The following is a 19,228-nucleotide window of genomic DNA, read 5'->3' on the forward strand; positions in this document are numbered from 1 at the left end:
AAAGTATATTATTGTGTAGTTTCCATCTGTTAAACACCTGTTCTGACAAATTATTCCAAATCCATCACTCAGGACTGCACAAGTAAAACATTAACCTTTTCACCACACTGGCACTCTCAATAGGTACACCAGCCCTTGCCCATTTTCATCCAGAGTAGCAGCTCTGAAGCACTGTTTCCCCACACAGGATAATAAATCATTAGACTAAAATAAAAAATAAATATTTGAAAAATGCCCAAATAGAGGTACTACTTAATTAGGTAACTGATTAAAATTACAAATATAGCCTGCCATGAAAACTGGCAGATGAAAGAGTGAACACCATCAATGTGAATTCTCCTCCAATCTGTTGAACCAATCTATTTCTACCCAGTAGCAATGAGTAATAGATAGCAGCTGTCAGTCATTTCCACAGACAGTAACTGATTGAAAATAATGACTTTTTGGTTATTGGTCTGCTCTGTATTCAACCTAGTAAATGCCACATCTGACAATGCTATCCTATTAATCCATCTGTCTCTTTGAAGCTTGAAATTCAACTTGAAATTTGTCTGGTTAAGCACAACTATTCTTACTCTCATGTATACAACTATCACATACATAAGTCACCAAACCAGATAAACCAATACTAGGATCTTGCCGAAACAGAATAAGCAGATGTTGTCCACAGCTTCACACTCCATTCTCTTGACAGGGTCAGAGAACAGAAATATGCATGCAGCCCACTTCATTTAGTTCATAGTATCTTAATTAAAGTCACTCCTCTCAGTCATTTTTAAGTAAGGCTCTGGATTTTAGACTGAAGCAAAGGTATACTCTCCCTACATGGGAAGACTAAGGAAAAATCCAAATATATAAGTTATGGTCAATATTAGAGAATTTCCTTTTTAAGAACTCACAAAAACAGAGACTGTATTAATACAGAAATAATAAATCATTACAGTTAGCAACTCTGAACCAAATAAAAACAAACTGCAAATTGTTAATTTTTTAAAATTGTGCAAGCAACTAATACCTTACACTTAGCAGAACAAACTCCAGAGGAGGAGGTAACTCCAACTCTTATCACAAAAACACAAATGTCTCATTTCTTTGGTTTTCAGGGAGATTTAAGAACGTTGCACATTTCACAAGATCAGGTCTTAAATCTGAGAATAGGTACTCACACCACAAATGATTTCCAGACCCTGGCAAAGCAACCTGTCATTTCATTATAAGACAGTGATTCATTTTGGTTCATACAGGCAACCAGATCTCTCTCAACTACGGATCCTGATAGTGTTCATGGTACCTGACTTGAAGGTGTCTTTGCAATACACTACCCCATTATTTTCAAATATAGTTCTAAATTCTTCTCAGATACTACACTACTACTAGTTCTCCTGACAAAGTCCCTTTCTCTTCTCAAATTTGCAGTGCTGGAACACTGAAATTGGTTTCCCAGAATCATACACCCTGTTCTGCTACTGATATGGTCAATTTAGATCTGAGTTATTAAACTTACTCTGTGGAGTGGAACAAATTCTATTCTTTATTACGGTGCATTTAAGACAATAATATTTTTCTGTTTTCGTAACTAACCTCCAAAGGATTAACAGATGAGCTTCACTCAGCAGGAAAACAAAAGGAATGTTGTACTTTAAGCTCCTGTTTGCATCCTCCAGCTGGTTCTCTCCTTTGCTATGCCCAGCGTGGTGGTCCAGGGACACGTCTTCTTTACCATTGCCAAAGAACTTGCATTTAAATTCCAAGGAAGCCCAAACAAATCTGTTAAATTATGTGTCTTTGAATTCATGATAGTTCAGGCTCAAATACCAAACTAAATCATTACTATCAATGACATAAAAGTTAATGGTTCAACAAAATAAAACATAGGCTATGAAGAACAGAAGCCAAACTTAAGAAAGACAGCACATTAGAATTCACTTATTGCAGAAAATAATAGCACTGACTTTAAATTTCTTTGCAAACCTACTACATAAAACATCTACTCCAAGCTTCTCTCAGCAGTTTGTCAGCCCAGAAAAATGGGATCTGATAGTCAACACTGAAACCTTCTGCATATTTATTTATTCCAAAAAAAAAAGCTTAGCCATAGAATCATAGCATGTCCTGAGCTTGAAAGGACCCAGAAGGATCATTGAGTCCAACTCCTGTCCCTCCATATGAAAACCCCACATTCACACCACATGTCTGAGGATGCCATCCAGACTCTTCTTGAACACCGTCAGACTTAGGGCCATGACACCTCCCTGGGGAGCCTGTTCCAGTGTCCAGCACCCTCTGGGTGAAGAACCTTTTCCTGATGTCTAACGACACAAAGGCTGCAAATCACAGAATGTCAGGGACTGGAAGGGACCTCTAAAGCTCACCCAGTGCAATCCCCCCACCGGAGCAGGAACACCCAGATGAGGTTACACAGGAAGATGTCCAGGCGGGTTTGAATGTCTGCAGAGAAGGAGACTCCACAACCTCCCTGGGCAGCCTGGTTCAGTGTCTGGCACACTCACTGAGAATAAGTTTCTTCTCATTTTTAAGTGGAACCTCCTGTATTCCAGTTTATACCCATTGCCCCTTGTCCTATCGTTGGTTGTCACCGAGAAGAGCCTGGCTCCATCCTCATGACACTCACCCTTTACATACTTAGAAACATTACTGAGGTCACCCCCTCCGTCTTCTCTTCTCCAAGCTCAAGGACCCCAGCTCCCTCAGCCTTTCCTCACACGGGAGATGCTCCACTCCATCATCTTCGTTGCCCTGCGCTGGACTCTCTCCAGCAGTTCCCTGTCCTTCTGGAACTGAGGGGCCCAGAACTGGACACAATATTCCAGACGCGGTCTCACCAGGACAGAGTAGAGGGGAAGAACCTCTCTCGACCTATGTTTTTGCCGCCATCGACTACAAGTCGTATTCACCGATAAACACCTCAGCAAGCAGTTTCCAGCCAACTCTGCTTCACAGAAGAGAGAACTAACGGCAAAGAGGAGTGAGGACGGGCGGGCAGGAGGCTCAAATACGGGACTGCGCAGGGGGGCGGCCAAGCCCCAGCGTTCTCAGCCGGGGAGGACGCCGGGCCACCCCCTGAGCTGCCCGCTCCCCCTCAGGCAGCCCCTGCGAGCGCCGCCCCCTTCCCGCGCCGCACTAACAGCCACGGGCGCCGCGAGACAGCTCCCAACCGCCCCGTCCCCCGCGCGAGGCGGGCGCCAACGGCCGCTTACCCGCCCCGCCCGCCGCGCTCTCCTGGTCCTGCCCAGCACCGGCACCGCCACTTCCGCCCCGTCCCCGGCCTTTCCTGCGCGCTTGCTAGGCCGGGCCCCGCCCCGGTTCCGCACGTTTCTCCCCGCCAACAGCGCCTGTCCGGAACCGCCGCCTCCGGGACTCGGTTGCGTGGGGGAACCGGTGAGGCGGCGGACCCGGCTCCGGGCGGGGAGGGTGGAGGTGGCTGTGGCTGTGGCTGTGGCTGTGGCTGTCCCTGTCCCTGTCCCTGTCCACCTTCTTTCTCTCTGGTAAGAGCACGGTGGGTGTTTCCGCAGGGGCCGAGGAAGAGGGGAGCTGTTTCCCCCAGTTCTGGGGCGAGCGCTGTGTCTCCCTGTCGTGTGGGGAGGGCCCGGGCGGAGGTGGCTGCGTTGGCCCTGTGGGTGTTGCGGTTCCTCCTGCAGATGTCTAAAGGGAGGGATCCTCCTGGCTCTTGAGAAAACCGGCCGGGAGGGTCCCCGGAGCCGTTCCGGGCGTTGCCGGGGCGGGAGCAGCTGCTGGGGGGCAGCGTGTCCGGTGGGCGGTTCGCCCCTGAGGACGTTGGGCCGCCCGGAGCTGCCCAAGGCGGGAGGCGCCGGGTCCTCGCGCTGGTCTCCGGTGTGAGAGAAAGTCGAGAGAGGTTCTCCTGCCCCTCTGCTCTGCCCTGGTGAGACGGCATCTGGAATATTGTGTCCAGTTCTGGGCCCCTCAGTTCCAGAAGGACAGGGAACTGCTGGAGAGAGTCCAGCGCAGGGCAACGAAGATGAAGGGAGTGGAGCATCTTCCGTGTGAGGAAAGGCTGAGGGAGCTGGGGCTCTTGAGCCTGGAGAAGAGGAGACTGAGGGGGTGACCTCAGTAATGTTTCTAAATATGTAAAGGGTGAGTGTCCTGAGGATGGGGACAACCAATGATAGGACAAGGGACAATGGGTATAAACTGGAACACAAGAGGTTCCACTTAAAAATGAGAAGAAACTTATTCTCAGTGAGTGTGCCAGACACTGGACCAGGCTGTCCAGGGAGGTTGTGGAGTTTCCTTCTCTGCAGACATTCAAACCCGCCTGGACACCTTCCTGTGGAACCTCAGCTGGGTGTTCCTGCTCCAGTGTGGGAATTGGACTGGATGATCTTTTGAGGTCCCTTCCAGTCTCTGACATTCTGTGATTCTGTGAGAGACTCAGTTTTGGTGCTGTAATGAGGTGGGGGTGATAACAGGAAAAAAGCACCCCTAGACCTAATGTAGCAAGACCAGGCATAATGTAAAAGAAACTGAACAGAGAAACAACGACATGAGGCAAACTGGGATGTCCTTGGCTTGCAAGCTTGGGAAGCAGAATATTCCGCCAAATGAAGAAAGAGCTACATGACTTTTGCTAGGTAGCAGCATAAAATGACAACATGTATGCTCAAGAAATTAGGCCAAGAAGCCAACACTGGGCGGGGCACCGGTCTGTGGAGACCCCTGATGAAGACTCTCAAATACCAGAGATGGACTACTGGTGAAGGGTGGGGTTATGGAAATAATTTATGTTTACAGCATTAACTAAGTGGTAGGGACAAATGAATGTGCAATAGGTGTATGTAATAAATACCAAGAATCATGCGTATGCTCGATTAGTGGCACGCTGTGATAGAATGCTGGTTTTTAACACTTTCAACACAGTGTTAAAGAGTCTTTTTGCTGACTTTTCGGTATCATTTTCTGGCGACCCAGATGGGACTCGAACCCAGTTTTTGGTGCTGTAATGAGGCGGGGAGTTCCACTCCTCCCTTGCAATAGGGACTGGCACCAGGTGCAGCTCCAGAACAGAGTCAGCACTTGCCTGCAGGTAGGTATAGAAATTCAGAAGGAACAGGCCCAGCAAATAGAAGTGATGTATGTGCAATACAGGATATGTAAGTTTCAACCATAGTATAGGATATTTTTAGATTAAAGTATGGTGGTGTTTCAGATTAGAGGCTTTTTCTTTATCAGGGAGAAATTTGTGGAATATATGATGCAAAGGATCAGGTTGTGGCTTTGCTGTAGCTAATTCAGAAACTCACTTTTAACTAAAGTTTGGCTCTTCCACCAAGAAATCACCGGGAGGATGATATCTAGGGAATTTGTAAACCTGATAGATTTCAGTAGGCATTAAATTAGGGAAAGGTGAAAACAGTAATGGAGATATAATCACTTTACTAGTGACTTAAACCAGCGAACAGTGACATCTGTTTGAACACCATCTTCAGGTCTGTTTTTGCAGAATATTGACACTTGGTGGTAGCAGGCTTTAGCGAATCTCGATTGCATAGGTGTAATTATCTCATTTATTTGAATAAATGTTTTTTTAATCAAACTAATGTTTGTGGCAATACAACTGATTAATAAAATTGTTCCAATTAATACAGTTGTTCAGACTATCTAAGTGTGTGAATTTTGAAGTGTCCCTCATGGGAGATAACTAAGAAATTTTATTGTCATGAATCAAGTCCTGATTAAGATACTAAAACAAAAGCTGAAAATGGAAGTTCAGTTTTTCCTACTTTTAAGATTTTCCTTAATGTATTATATCAAGATTTACAATAAATCTGAAAGTGATCTGGAAAAGGCATTGGTAAGTAAGCAAAATCTGCCACTATCACTGTTATTAGATTAGTCAAGAAAAGAGAGAATCTTGAGCTACAGAGGAATCCAAAGGCGGGGAAAAAAGGTGAATTGATAATATGGTTGAGTAATTATTAGTTGTTAATGAACACAGTGTAGTGCATTGGAAGGAATTTTGTGCTACTGATTCACATTACTGGGGTTTAAGTTAACTGCTGAAGATGTTGAAGATAGCCGAAAAGGATATGTGACTGAAAGTCCTTTTACTCATTGGTGTCAATGAAAAATACAAGTATTGCTGAGTTTATAAAAATGGGTTTGATAATAGCGTTGCAATATAAATTAAACGTGCTGTTCCTTGGAAAAATATCTTCAGTTGTACACGTCTCAGAAAATTATAGAAACAGGAATTCAGAAACAAGTTGATTAAAATACAGTCATACCTGAAAATCTAATGTAAGTAAATCCATTTAACTGAAACTGATGGTGAATAAGATAATACATTCATAGGCATGCAAAATAGTTGCTGACAAATAAAAGAAAAGGGCTCTGACACACAGGAAATCAGTATTAAGTCTATTAAACTAGAAGACCACATATTCTGTATAGTGCTCAATTAAGTTTGTATGTATGTGGCAGAAGACAATAGTATGCTCAAGAAAGAGACAAAAAGAGACCAAAATTCTTAGGCATTTTAAGACAACCCACTAATTAACTTTTTTTTTTCCCAACAGGGATTTAAGCCACTCAGAGTAGTCCATATTGGAGGTTACTCGATGATTACCCACTATAGGATTTTTAGTATCGTCTCATGTGCTTCAAAGAGTTTTGTTGCCTCGTATTTGGTCCTGTCTACCTATCAGCAAGCAGTTCTTACACAAGAGTGAAGAGGTGTCAAAAAGAGACATAAGTCGAGAAAGGTACTTTCTGGGCTGGGCTGATGGGTTAGTGCTGAGTTGCCAGAGGCTGCACTTGAGTTCCTGTGTGTGCGCTCCTTCCAGTTATTGCTTAGTGCAAAACCAGTTCTGCGCTGGGTTCAAGTTTTATAACACAGCCCTCTCATCTCACAGCTGCGTTGTGAACAGCTACATAAAATGATGGTGTCATGCTGACTTTTTTCCTATTTGTTTTTGCTAAACAACATTTGAATTATTTTGTGTAGGAAGATCCCCCTTCAACAAGGAAGTCAAGGAGTGCTCTTGTGCAGAATAACCTATGGCGTCATCATTAAACCACTGCACTATTCTTGCTCCAAGGCTATCAAGTTGTTATATGCTGACTTCACCCCCAGAAGAACATGAATGAACCAGAAAAACATGAATGAATGTAATTGGGTCTCAGGTTTATATAATAAGTATCAAACCACTGTTCTGATCTGTAAACATCTGGAAAAGGCCACTACCAAAAGCAGCAATGTGCTTTTGGGACCAGGCCAGTTATTGGTATTAGCCTGTTTGATAGTTGTGTTATTGTAGTCTAGTAAGGAGAGCATATTTATCAATCTACTTTATTTAGATTATGCTATTTTTAAGACAATATATGCCCAAACTGAGCATACTTGAATTGTTTAATAAGTCCAGTTCCCTCCCTTCTCATGAAAAATTTCTTGTGATATGTTAGCTGTAACTGCAGTAGGCTGTGAAACTAGTTTATTCTTGAGAACAGAGAAAAAATTGCTGCAATTTCATACACAAATAAAAAAGTAAATACAGAGAACCCTTTTGAAATTTGGATTTTAACAGTTCCTTTACAATGGATATCTTTAAAAAAAATAGAGCTAGTCGTAAATCCAGGGATTGTTACCTTCAGAAAGATGAAAATGGAGTTAGTATGCTTACATTTGTTCTCTAAATACTACAGACATCCTGAGTTGTTTGCTAATGACTGTTGAGGCTACCCATTCTTTATGTACACAAGTATATATTCCTAAAAGAAGCCTCAGAAAAGAACCTGAAGGATTGTTATAGCAAGAAATCACTCCAAATTTTTGAAATTGGTGGTTTAATTCTGCTGTTTTCATTAAACAGAGGGTTTAGCAGAGTCCTAATTTAAGATTAAATGGTACTGAAACTTGGAAGGCATATTCACAGAACAAAGAAATAGAAGAGACAACCTACCCACAGAACTCAGAAACAGCCTGAAAATTTATCAGGGATAGATGCATAAAAGAAAAGAGGGTGTGTGCTTTCGACATACATTAAATTCACTTTCTGTAAACGTGAGAGACTGATTTGGCTGGATGGGGCTTGCACCACAGTCTCTGCTTGATCAGTGAAAAAGCAGAGTAACTGATGTGTGGTACTTACTAGCAGAAGTTCTGTGGCCACCAGAGAATGATTTGACAAGTAGCAAAGATTAAGGAAGAGGCTCTTTAAGAGGATTCTTAACTCTCTGCTGGGTCCATTGATAAAAATCCCTATGAAGTCTACTGTATGTCAAACGCCTTGATGATCTTAGTTGAGCAATTCTCTGGTGTCTCGTGAAAGCTCAGCATGAGATAAAGGTTCCTGGAGACTTCTAGGCAAGTGTTGAGGGAGCAGGCTGCCACTGCTGGTGTTTTGGCCAGAGAGGTAAAAGTTCACCATGTTGAATATCAAAAGGAATTAATCAGACAAAACCCTGAAAGCGCCAGCCGTAAAAGCTGTCCAGGCAGTGCTTTTGAGCAGAACTGATAAAAGCCTTTTCAAGAATGTCTTCTAGATTGCTGTATTAAAAAAAAAAGTCCTGATGTGTTTCAAGTGAGATTTGAAGGGATTATTATGAATACCACTTCTCATCCATTTTGGAAAAGAGCAGGAAACTTCCCTTTCTATGTTATTTCTTAAATTATTACTTGTTAATCACTGTTCAGGCTAGGCAGATATCTATCTTTGTAGGGACAACTTCTGATGTAAATGCGATTTCTTAGAGCTTTTGTTAAAGAAATTAACAGAGAAGGCTTTGAGGTGCAGGATTGTATTGCTGTGAAACAGACCTTTTTTAAACTCACTCTACCCTTTTCCTCACCTTATTCCTTCTACAATGACACTGTGGCCTCTTAGAGTTCTGGATAGTCATTACTTGACATGAAAACCTAGACTATCACAAGGAGCCTTTGATAAATCACTATCTGAGTTATAAATTTGCTCACTCTTTCAGCTAAATTTAAAAATGGACAACATATTTTTTTCAGGTTTTTGAGATATATATATAAATATATATAGTTGTATACTAGATGGTTTATATTTCTTTAATTGTATGTTACAAAGGGCTGTTCTTTTCAAAGTTTCAAAAGATAATTTTTCTACAATAAGAGTTTTTCTTTGTTGTTCTTAAATGACCAATGAGATAGAAATCACTGTATGTGCAAATTATATGAAGAAGAAGGGTACTAATTGCTTTTCCTGAAGTTTATGCTTATTTGGCATATTTTTCGATATTCTGTATGTATGGAATATTTGTTCCATTTATGTAAGCATAATTAGCCTAGTTTTTGAACATCAGATATGCCAAAGAGCAGATTTGACAGCATTTCAGATGTAGAGCCACATTCCAGTTCTATAGCTCTGAAGTTCACAATCGCTCATCTTCTAATGATGATAATTAATTCACATATTATCCTTGCTGTGACTTAATGTAATTTCATTTAAAAAAAAAAACAAAAAAAAAAAAAAAAAACAAAAACAACATTCTGTGAGATAGTTAGCCATATGCTGTTTATGTTCCACATTAATGTAGTTTTCATTGGTTTTGGTTTTTTTTACCTCCAAAGATAACACTATGGCTGCTACAGTGAACTTAGAGCTTGATCCCATTTTTTTGAAAGCCCTTGGCTTCTTGCATTCGAAGAGTAAGGACTCTGCTGAAAAGCTGAAAGCGCTTCTTGATGAGTCTTTGGCCAGAGGAACTGACTCAAGTTATCGTCCATCTCAGAAGGTATTGGTGTTAAAGAGCATGGGTTATTTTTTTATGCCTTTTTAAATCTCCTGCTATTCCTTATTCATCTTTTAGAGCTGAAAAGTTAAAAGAGAATCAGAAATCGAGGAAAAAGAATAAGTAATTATGGAATGTCCATATTCATAATTCTTCTTTTATGCAACATAATCCGATTAATTGAAGTTAATGGAAAAAAAATGTCTTTACTGTGGTGATGTGCCAAGACCTGTAAAAGAGATATTCAACGCTGTATTGCAAGTGTCACGACTTTGTAATAGTACTTTTTGTATTCACTTTTGTATTGGTTTGGGCATTTTTCTTAGTAAGCTATCATACATGCTATCTAAGACAAACCCAAAATTATGGATTTCTCCAGTTACAATCAGAGCAAAAAGGTCTTTAAAATGCACATTATTTTCCCCACAGATAAATATGAAACAAAACAAGGTATTTACTCATAAAGCTGTATCTCTCTTTTTGAAGTTCTGTTGATGAATTTGTACAAGAATGAAAAACACCAAATGGTTTAAAGCAGAAATGATTTGCAGGCAGAAACCATTGCCATCCAATAGACAAACTTTTTTTTTTCCCATCTTCTGAAAATTGCTGAAACACCTGCTAGAGAGAATATTTGAATCGGAGACATCCTTATAGTGTTATATACTGCCATATGGATAATGAGGTGGCATTTTCTCCTAGGATGCCTAGAAGTCAGCCTGGTGTGTTTTAATGATGGTCCATACGCTGACACATTAGTAATACCTAATTTGTATGTGTTTCCAAATAACTAAAAGGCACTATTACTGCTACTGTATGAGTGATGTTTTTAGTGTCCTTTCTGTTCGAATTGTTAGCTCCCTTAAACCTAAACTGCAGTTCCCTCTAACACAGGTCTCAAAACTCTCAGGGGCACTCTATGTCAGAGGTCAAAGAAGCATTAGTTTGTAGTTTAAAGAGGAAGCAGGGAGCTAAATAATAGTACAAAGAGGCTTGAGCAGCCAGTTCTACTAAACAGTTTGGCTGGTAGTCGCCTGCCCTCAGGTGAGACTGAGACTGAGGTTCAGGCCAGAGGAGGAAATCTTTTGTTCCTTTCTTTTCAGTGTGTCTCCAGTATCAGCTGGACTTTGCATCCCAGTAGTGGAAAAAAGTACAAGAATTCCTTCCCTTGCATTCTTAGAAAACAGGATTAATTTGTGATTTTCCATGAAATGCAAGAACAGAATAAGGAGTACAGGATTACCACAGTCAGGCAGATGAGGAGATCAGCAAACTTGGGAGATCTAAAGCTTAGGGCTCAAGACCCGACCCAGCATTCAGCAGAGAATTGCCCCTTCTTACCAGGCTGGGCAGGCGGTACCTTCCTAATGCACATTGCTGTGGTTAATCACTCATTTACAGACTCACTTGTTTATTATCCAATGCTGACACTAACGCATCATTAATAAGAACTACTGATTTCTGTTGAGATCTAAATGTTATTAATCTGATAGGTGAGTATAGACTGAGATTAAGTGGGGATCAATAGCTTTCTCAATGAGGGAATGAAGTATTGATATCTAGTGACGTAAGTGTCAATTTATGTTTTCATCTGATATTGAATTTTGTCTTCAGAACTATCTGAAAATGTGTTCATTGCCTCTTTGAGTTTTAAAAGCAGAAAAGTTATCTTTTTTAATTAATGTTCCAAAGAGCATCTGTAGTTGGAAAAAGAGCACCTTCTCCTCTAGCAGGTCAGTGATAAGGGGAAGTTTAAATAATTGACTGCAGCTTAAACACACTAATTTGTCAATGTGATGTGAAAATATTTTAGAAATTATTTTTTTAAAATGTATGTATAGGTGATCAAAGCTGTATGACATTTTGTTTGCCTAACCTGTCACCTAACTAATTGTAAACTAGGAATTAACTCAAGTGTGGGGTTTGCCTTCAATTCTTGTCTATTTTTAGGAAGTAGAGCAACCAAAAGTATCTGTTACCAAACCTATTTCCAATAAGCAAGAGGCTAAAGCTGCTTCTAGTTTGCCTTCTGGCAACAACAATGGCAAGCCCACTGCATCAGAAAAGGTGAAAAAAGAAACAGAAAAGAGACCTGCTGAGAAAGTAAGTAATTTTTGTTCTCTAATGAAATAACTTGGTTAATAAACTTGAAGATGTTTTAGACAAAAGGCCTCCTTTTAACTTGTGTGGGTCAGCTCATCTAATTGGGCATAGCCTGTGAACTGCGTTATCCAACCATGTTGCCATTTTGGCAATCCAACAAAAGTCTTGCTATAATTCTTCTGTGAATGTTTTCCCTGGTCATTGCAGAGGGATTGGACTTGATGACCTTTAAAGGTCTTTTCCAACCCAAACCACTCTGTGATTCTATATTTTAAATATCCTGATAACAGGAGGTTACAAAAATGGAGCAAACTGAAACGTAGGATTCCCAAGCTTTTTCAAGGATTTTGATGCGAAGTACAAAAAGTGAACTTGAGCTTCTAGTTCATAAATGTTTTGAAGAAAATTTGTTGCGTTTGTTCTGTGTAAAGTACACCTTCTTATACTAATTAATCTCATTGTTCCAGTCATTTTCTCATTTTAATAATATCCATTAGCTTTTTGCAATTTCACATTCTCTGTGTGTATGTGTGTAATAGATCAAAGGGGATAGCACTGAAGGAGCTGATGCACCAAAGAAGCCCAGACTAGAGAAGCAAGAGGCTCGTTCGTCTCCCATCACAGTTCAGACAAGCAAGGATTTATCCATGCCTGATTTATCTAGCTTTGAGGAAACCAGTGCTGATGACTTTGCTATGGAAATGGGATTAGCCTGTGTTGTTTGCAGGTAAGTCAACATTGCTTCACTGCAATTGTGTAGCTACGTTTCTTTTTTTCTGTGTACCTATTAAGTTAATGCTTCCTGTAGTTTTTATCTTGGAAATCACTTAAGCACATAAAGAAATAGTAATACCTGCAAGCATCCTTCATGAATAAGAATTGCTTCGTGAAAATGGAACTTTTAATGAGAAAACCAACTTTTCTTCAGGAAGGGTCAAATGACAAATGAAAAACTAGACAAGGTACAAAAACCTATCATGACAAGTACAGATGACAATGCTAATGACAAGCATTTATAAAAAATAAAACCAGTTCTATAGTGGAAACATTTTTAGTGGCATTATTATGAGATCTATATGTGTTGATCCTCTTTTTGTAATCATTTGACATTAGTTTACACATAAGCATATTTTTCCAGTTGATAGCGTAAATGTGTCTTGCAGTCAAGACAGGTTCTTTTTCCTTTTCACTAAGGACTCAAAAACTGGATCTTAGTAACATTTTGCTAACAATACATTTAGTGTTAACAGAAGTTAAAATATACTTTTGGAGGCATCCAATCACTCAAATCAGGATTTGGTTTCACACATGATTTCTGCCCTTATAAGTACCAACTGCTGCCAAAAGGAGCAGTTTGGCTCTCCCAATTGTACATCTTTCCCTGTCCTGTTCAGAGGGTGTTCATAGCCAAAGGTTTTATATTTATATTACTTAAGAAGCCACATTAACAACAAGAACCCAGCTGTGGGTTCACAAATGCAAAAAAGTGCATTTGAATATTAGCTGTTCATTTTTTATGGATTTAAGAACTAGAGACATTAATGGTTTCTTCAAGATTTGCTAAGTGTCAAATGTATTTTTAAAGTGATTGGGAGTATTGAACATTGATGCCTATTATGTTTTTCTTGTTCTTTTATATCAAGTTAGGCTTAAGGAGAGAAGGAGTATTAAAATAACTTCACCCTCTCCAATAGCTGCAGATCTTAGAAAAACAAGACTCACTGGTTATGAAGCTTCTCAGTTATATGAAGAAGAAAAACCATGTGTAGTTTGCAGATGAAAACTCTGGGGAAAAAATCTTTTAAAAAGTCTGATTTTGAAAGAATAATTTAGTGTTTAAGAATACTTTTTTGTTTTCTGAAGGTTAAGAAGTCATTGGGTTTGTTTCTTCGTTGTCATACGATTTAAAAATAAGTCTGGTTTAACTTGTTTCTGTGCATGAAGAGTTTGTGGTTTTTTAATCAATCTGGGATTGTTCTTCGCCCTTTTAAAACAGGGTGAGTCTCCTCCCTTGAGACAGGGGGTTGAAACATCACTGCTTTGTTCTGACCCAGTTTATTTAGGAATAGGAAACAAACAAAACAGCTTTTGAAATATCCTGCGTCTAAAATAATGGGTCCTGGAATTTCAGAAGGGTTTCTCCCTCTGTTTTTAAATAGCCCATGTAAAAGAGAAATATTTATTAGAAAATGTCCTAGCATCCATATGGACAATATCCACAGACTTCATTTTCCTGTTATGTGAAGAAATAAGTTATTACCTTTCGCCACCCGTCTACAAATAGAGTTTCCATGGTTACCTGGGTACCTGCTCCTTGGGGATATGAGCAAAAGCAGCTTAGCAATTAAATAGCCTGATCTGTCATCTGAAATAAAAAATCATTAGGAAAATGGTATTTGGCTAATTCACAGACATACTCCCAGTCGTGTGTATCACTAATTTGTCATTTATACAGCATGATTACTTCTACCAGAGGCCCACACAAAATTAAGTCCTCATCACCAACTTACATGTTTGCTTCAAGGTAGTATTGCACAGTTAATCCTTTCTATTTCATCTTGCCATGATTCTGGTATTAGCTCAAATTCCAAGTGTCTGGTTGTGTAGTAGGGCCCAAAAGAATGGCTAATAAAACATCTTTCTGTAGTATACAGCTAGGATGATGCTGCTTTTAGATCCTGTAGCAGAAAGCGCTCTTACAGGCCTGTTATTGAGAAATTGTTTGTTCTTGAACTGAATTGCTCTTACAGCAAATTTATTCAAATGTAGACCAGACTTTTATATGCTAATATAATGAGGAAGTCATAATTTGGTATACAGCAAGGTATCTATAAAATACCCAGGTAAAGCAAAGCAGGTGAGACTTTAAATTTCTAATACAAAAATCAAACAGGGCAATCAGAAGTGTCATATATACACATTTAATAATCCAGAGGTTTTAGATTTTCTTGAGATAACTTGCCTTTAAAAAAATACAAAAATTCTAAAATATCTGTTAGAAAGAACTCATACAGGAAGAAAAGGCAGATGTTCGTTTGACACAGGTAGAAAATATACGTGAAAGCAAAAATATTTTTAGTTTTCATCTTAAGCCTCACAAAATTTGCAACAATTGGTTAATCCTTTAAGTGCTTTCTCTCCTAATCTGTTCTTAACTGTTTGCTCTGCAGGCAAATGACAGTTATTTCTGGGAATCAGCTAGTGGAGTGTCAGGAGTGCCATAATCTCTACCACCAGGATTGCCATAAACCTCAGGTGACAGACAAGGAAGTGAATGATCCTCGACTTGTATGGTATTGTGCCCGCTGTACCAGGCAGATGAAGAGAATGGTAGGAGTCAGTTTTTTGTCTTATATGAGCACTATTTGAATCCAGCAAGCTATTTCTAATATGTAGATTATTTCGTAGGTCTCAGAAATCTTTGGAAGCATGTTGGAGAACAATTTTTCTCAGCAGTGCTTTTCTTGCTACAGCTGTGTTTTTTAATGTAGCATCTCAAAGAGTACTCTGTAATGTGCTGTTTAAACAATACTTTTTAAAAAACGGAAATTGAGTGAAAAAGAATAAAATAGGATTATTTTCTGCTTGGTAGGCAGCAGTTGAAAACTTATTTCAGGTGATTAAGTTTTAGTACGTGTCTACCAAATAGCCCTACAGTTTTAGTTTTCATCTTTGGACATGAGTAGTTGTTTTCCTGTAAGAACAGACCGCAAATTTCAGTCCAAATCTGAAGTGCTGAGTGTTCTCAGACTTGACAATGAACTGATAGTAGCATATTCCAGAAAAAAAAAAAAGTTCCTTTAGTTTGATTGATCTGCGTGTTAATTTCTTGACTAAACAGACTCATTGTTCCTGATCCCACAGGAATCCCACTCAGCTCATTGTAAGAAACAAACATCAGAGTAAGAAAGCATCTTTGGGTGCATGAAACACTAACCATTAATTTGCACAACTTTAGTTCTGACATTTTAAAATCAAACCCTTTTATACAACAGAAAATGTGTTCTGTTTTGGAACTGTTCTATGATAACTTAGCAAATTGTTATCTGTTGAAATGGCTCTACTAAGAAACAGGAAAAGAAGGCAATGTAAGATCCTGGCCTAGGAGTTATCTTCACTGACTGAAGTACATGATTATTCTGATGATCATCAGGCCTTGAACTCAGAGGAGTGTTTGCTTGAGGTCAGTTATTGCACAGGATAGCCATTGCAGCCATTCAACGTTTCCCTTCAATAATGCCTTTTCCTTTTTTTGTTTCGACATAAATTCTACCATTTTATCTACCACTACTTAGCAGATTCCTGCAGCCTGCATCCCAGTACTGCTGGATTATGGTCCTGTCTTCCTCCAGTTCACCTGTCTTTGCCTTATTTCTTTGAAGGCCCAGTGCTTTCCCATTCCCTAAGTGTTAATACTGCTGCTCTATCCACGCTGAAATAGCAAGTCCTATTCAATATGCTTTTTGGCTGGACTCTGTCCCTAGTACCATACTCAGCACTACCTCCACATCCCCTGTTACCTTATTTCTCAGACACTGTTCAGCTTGAAATTGTAAAGGCTAGATTGCAATCTGATAATGCTCATGTTGACAGTCAGGGCAGTCAATATTTTAACTAGTTTGGGGCATTCCTTTCTACCACTTACACAGGCTCAGAAGACACAAAAACCACCTCAAAAACCAGCTCCTGCAGTTGTTTCAGTTGCACCAGCTGTGAAGGATCCATTGGTGAAGAAGCCAGAAATTAAGTTAAAACCTGAGAACCCACCAACAACTTTTCTAGCATTTAAGAGGACAACAGAGGTCAAGGTAAAGTAGCTTAAATTTTCCAGAGTAAGAGTTTATATTCTGCTGCATAGATAATAATTTTTTTCTATTAGACCAATCTTTGCTTACAAGAACCATGAATGAAAATAGTCTGCTATACTATGTGTCCTCAGTAGTACTATGGCATAGTGGGTTTGCATTAACACTAAAAGAGTGGGAAGTAAAACCTTAGTTCAACTGAGTCCCTAAAGCATCCAGCTCTTCACTATATTTTTATTACAAAGAAGATAATAGAATTTACTGTAGGGATTTTTTTAAATGGTATTTTATACAAGTAGAAATCCTCATAATTGTATAGATGATATGATTTGCTCTCTGTGGTCAAGTAACATATACGTGTTTTGGTAGTTAGAAGGCTTGTCCCCACGGTAACAGGGAAGCTCTAGCTGACACTGTGAGAGGTTTCTCCTTCTCATATGTTACCCCATGTTTCTGATTCTCAAAATTATTTAATAAATATTGTCACTAGTTGGTCAAAGGTGGTAAACCAGAAGCAGCATAATAAATAACGAAGTAGTCTAACAAAGCATGACCCTAACCTAGGAAAGCATATCTGTAACTCAGAGTCAAAGTAATTTTTCATGTACTCAAAGTTATGCCTGCCGTTTTTCTGTCTGGATGCAAACCATCATGAATAATATTATATGATGGCTATTGCTCAAGCATTTACACTTAACTTTTTTCACCTCAGCAGAGTTATTTATTCCTATGTGCCTAGTGGGTTGTAAAAGTGATGCCTGATTTCATCCATCATCTTTACTGTTTAGAAACAGTCTGGATATATATGGAAAGGGTATTACTTGAATAGAGGATTTTGATTTCTGTTTTGACTCTGGCGTTTGGTGTAACTCTTTTAATAATTTCATGTGTATGTTATCCTCAGCTGAAAACTTGGGATGATGGGGTTTGAGGTGTGGGAACTGAAGTTAATGTGTACCACTTTGCAGGCAAAGAAAACTATGTTTGTGAGAGGTTTGTCTTTTGCACTGCCAGAAAGGGAAAAATAAAGGAAAGAAGTCAGTGACTTTAATTTTCTGTGGTACAGGCTGCTAGAAACCAAGAGGGGGAAAGGGAAGGGAAGAATAGGATAAAGTTTAGATGCACCCACTTTAACCAAAATACTGCAATAAATGCAATAACTGGGTGCTTAGGGTCTGATTTTTGTCTGAGCATCTGTCATCTTGTTAAGAAGTGACACCAAGTGATGACACTAAACAATAAAAGGTGGTGGGTTGCTTTCTGTTTTTATACTTCACAAATTTGGGCTTTTTGTAGTTATTACAGTTAAACCAATTTTTAGAGTTTACAGGGGTTTGCAATGCCATATGATAGCTTATTAGCTCTATAGAAAAAAGGGATAAGAGGTAACCCTGGTTTTATGTGACTGGGAAATTAAAAGGTGTCTGCACCTGGCATCCTTTCCTTTTCTTGTTAATACTTTTAACTGTAGTGATTAGTGATTAAATATTGCCCACTGGGTGTTCCTGGGAAAATAACTGAAACAGAGGCTGAATGTATTCCTGCTGCAATGTGTTACACAAGTAGATACTACTAAATAAGAATGCTGTATTTACTTTTAGACCTCAGCAGCAGTGTCTGGGAACTCAGCCAGTACAAGTGTTTCCTCTTCAGCAACCAGTGGCCTTACAGGATGGGCTGCTTTTGCGGCCAAAACCTCCTCTGCCAACCCATCGACTGCCAAAATGGGATCAACAGCACAGAGCACCAGTGGGAAACCTGCAGCTTCTTCAAATAACCAAAAACCTGTAGGTTTGTCGGGGCTGGCAACTTCCAAACCAGGACTAGGGGCAAAAATGGCACCTGCCAACAACAGCACGAGCCCTGTTCAGCCAAAACCTCCTCCACCTCTGACACTGGGGAAACCCACTCTTAGCCGGTCGGTGAGCAGCGACAATGTCAGCAAAGCAGGTCTTCCCAGCCCCAGCAGTGCGGTGCCGACCACCAGCAGCCAGGTGAGCGGTGGGAATGGCAGCACTGGGACCGCAGGTAACAGTGGGGGCAGCGCGAGCAAAACTGTGGCAGATACTGGGAATCAATCGACCTCCCTGAAAGGCCCGACTTCTCAGGAATCTCAGCTCAATGCTATGAAAAGGTTACAAATGGTGAAGAAGAAGGCTGCTCAAAAGAAACTCAAGAAGTAGTATGGCTGCTTGCTAAATATTTTGGTTGCGTTCTGTTAAATAGCAGCGTTGGTGATTTTCTTAAAGAACGTCCCCTCGTTACTGGACTGAAATGGTGGTTAAACCAGGTAAGCCAAAACCTATGTTATACAGGAGGTCAAACTTTGATGAGCCTAGTATTCTTTCTGACTTGACAAATCTGTTAATTGAATATGTTGGAGGAATTCACTATTATGTGCTCCTGTTTTTCAGCTCGAAGCACTGGAAGTTGAGATTGTAAAAGTTGGGTATTTTAGAGTTAAAAAAAAAAAAAAAAACACAACAGATTTATGTGGACATTTAACAAATTGAACGTATGGAAACTGTCATTCTTAAATGTTATTAATAAAGGTATTATTAATCTGGGAAATCATTTCTGCTTTTCTT

At 39.7% G+C, this 19,228-nt stretch overlaps 2 protein-coding genes across 21 annotated transcripts in view; one reads left to right on the plus strand and one right to left on the minus strand.

Annotated features, from left to right (window-relative positions):
• Positions 1-3,435, minus strand: part of GSTCD (glutathione S-transferase C-terminal domain containing) — a 46,330-nt gene extending 42,895 nt beyond the window's left edge. For 3 of the 9 annotated variants that reach the window (XM_071808222.1, XM_071808221.1, XM_071808216.1), the window contains exons 1-2: positions 3,219-3,302; positions 1,582-1,767 (exon numbers count right to left, since the gene is read on the minus strand). The gene's annotated coding sequence lies outside the window, so the exon portion shown is untranslated. Of the gene's footprint in view, positions 1-1,581; positions 1,768-2,632; positions 2,771-2,843; positions 3,088-3,218 lie in introns of those variants that run through there. The other 6 variants (XM_071808219.1, XM_071808217.1, XM_071808220.1 and 3 more) reach the window with 6 other exon arrangements.
• A 37-nt stretch (positions 3,436-3,472) lies between these two features.
• The window catches only part of INTS12 (integrator complex subunit 12), a 45,602-nt gene continuing 29,846 nt past the window's right edge, over positions 3,473-19,228 (plus strand). For 11 of the 12 annotated variants that reach the window (XR_011738919.1, XR_011738922.1, XR_011738926.1 and 8 more), the window contains exons 1-8: positions 3,473-3,506; positions 6,555-6,740; positions 9,572-9,735; positions 11,683-11,835; positions 12,375-12,562; positions 15,006-15,165; positions 16,485-16,643; positions 18,242-18,930. Coding sequence is in view for 1 of the 12 variants with exons in the window: in XM_065836550.2 (XP_065692622.1) it covers positions 9,580-9,735; positions 11,683-11,835; positions 12,375-12,562; positions 15,006-15,165; positions 16,485-16,643; positions 18,242-18,823 (1,398 nt within the window). In the remaining 11 variants the exon portion in view is untranslated. Of the gene's footprint in view, positions 3,507-6,554; positions 6,741-9,571; positions 9,736-11,682; positions 11,836-12,374; positions 12,563-15,005; positions 15,166-16,484; positions 16,644-18,241; positions 19,212-19,228 lie in introns of those variants that run through there. The other variant, XM_065836550.2, reaches the window with a different exon arrangement.

Source organism: Patagioenas fasciata, chromosome 4 (assembly GCF_037038585.1).
Source record: "Patagioenas fasciata isolate bPatFas1 chromosome 4, bPatFas1.hap1, whole genome shotgun sequence".
Lineage (NCBI taxonomy): Eukaryota > Metazoa > Chordata > Aves > Columbiformes > Columbidae > Patagioenas > Patagioenas fasciata.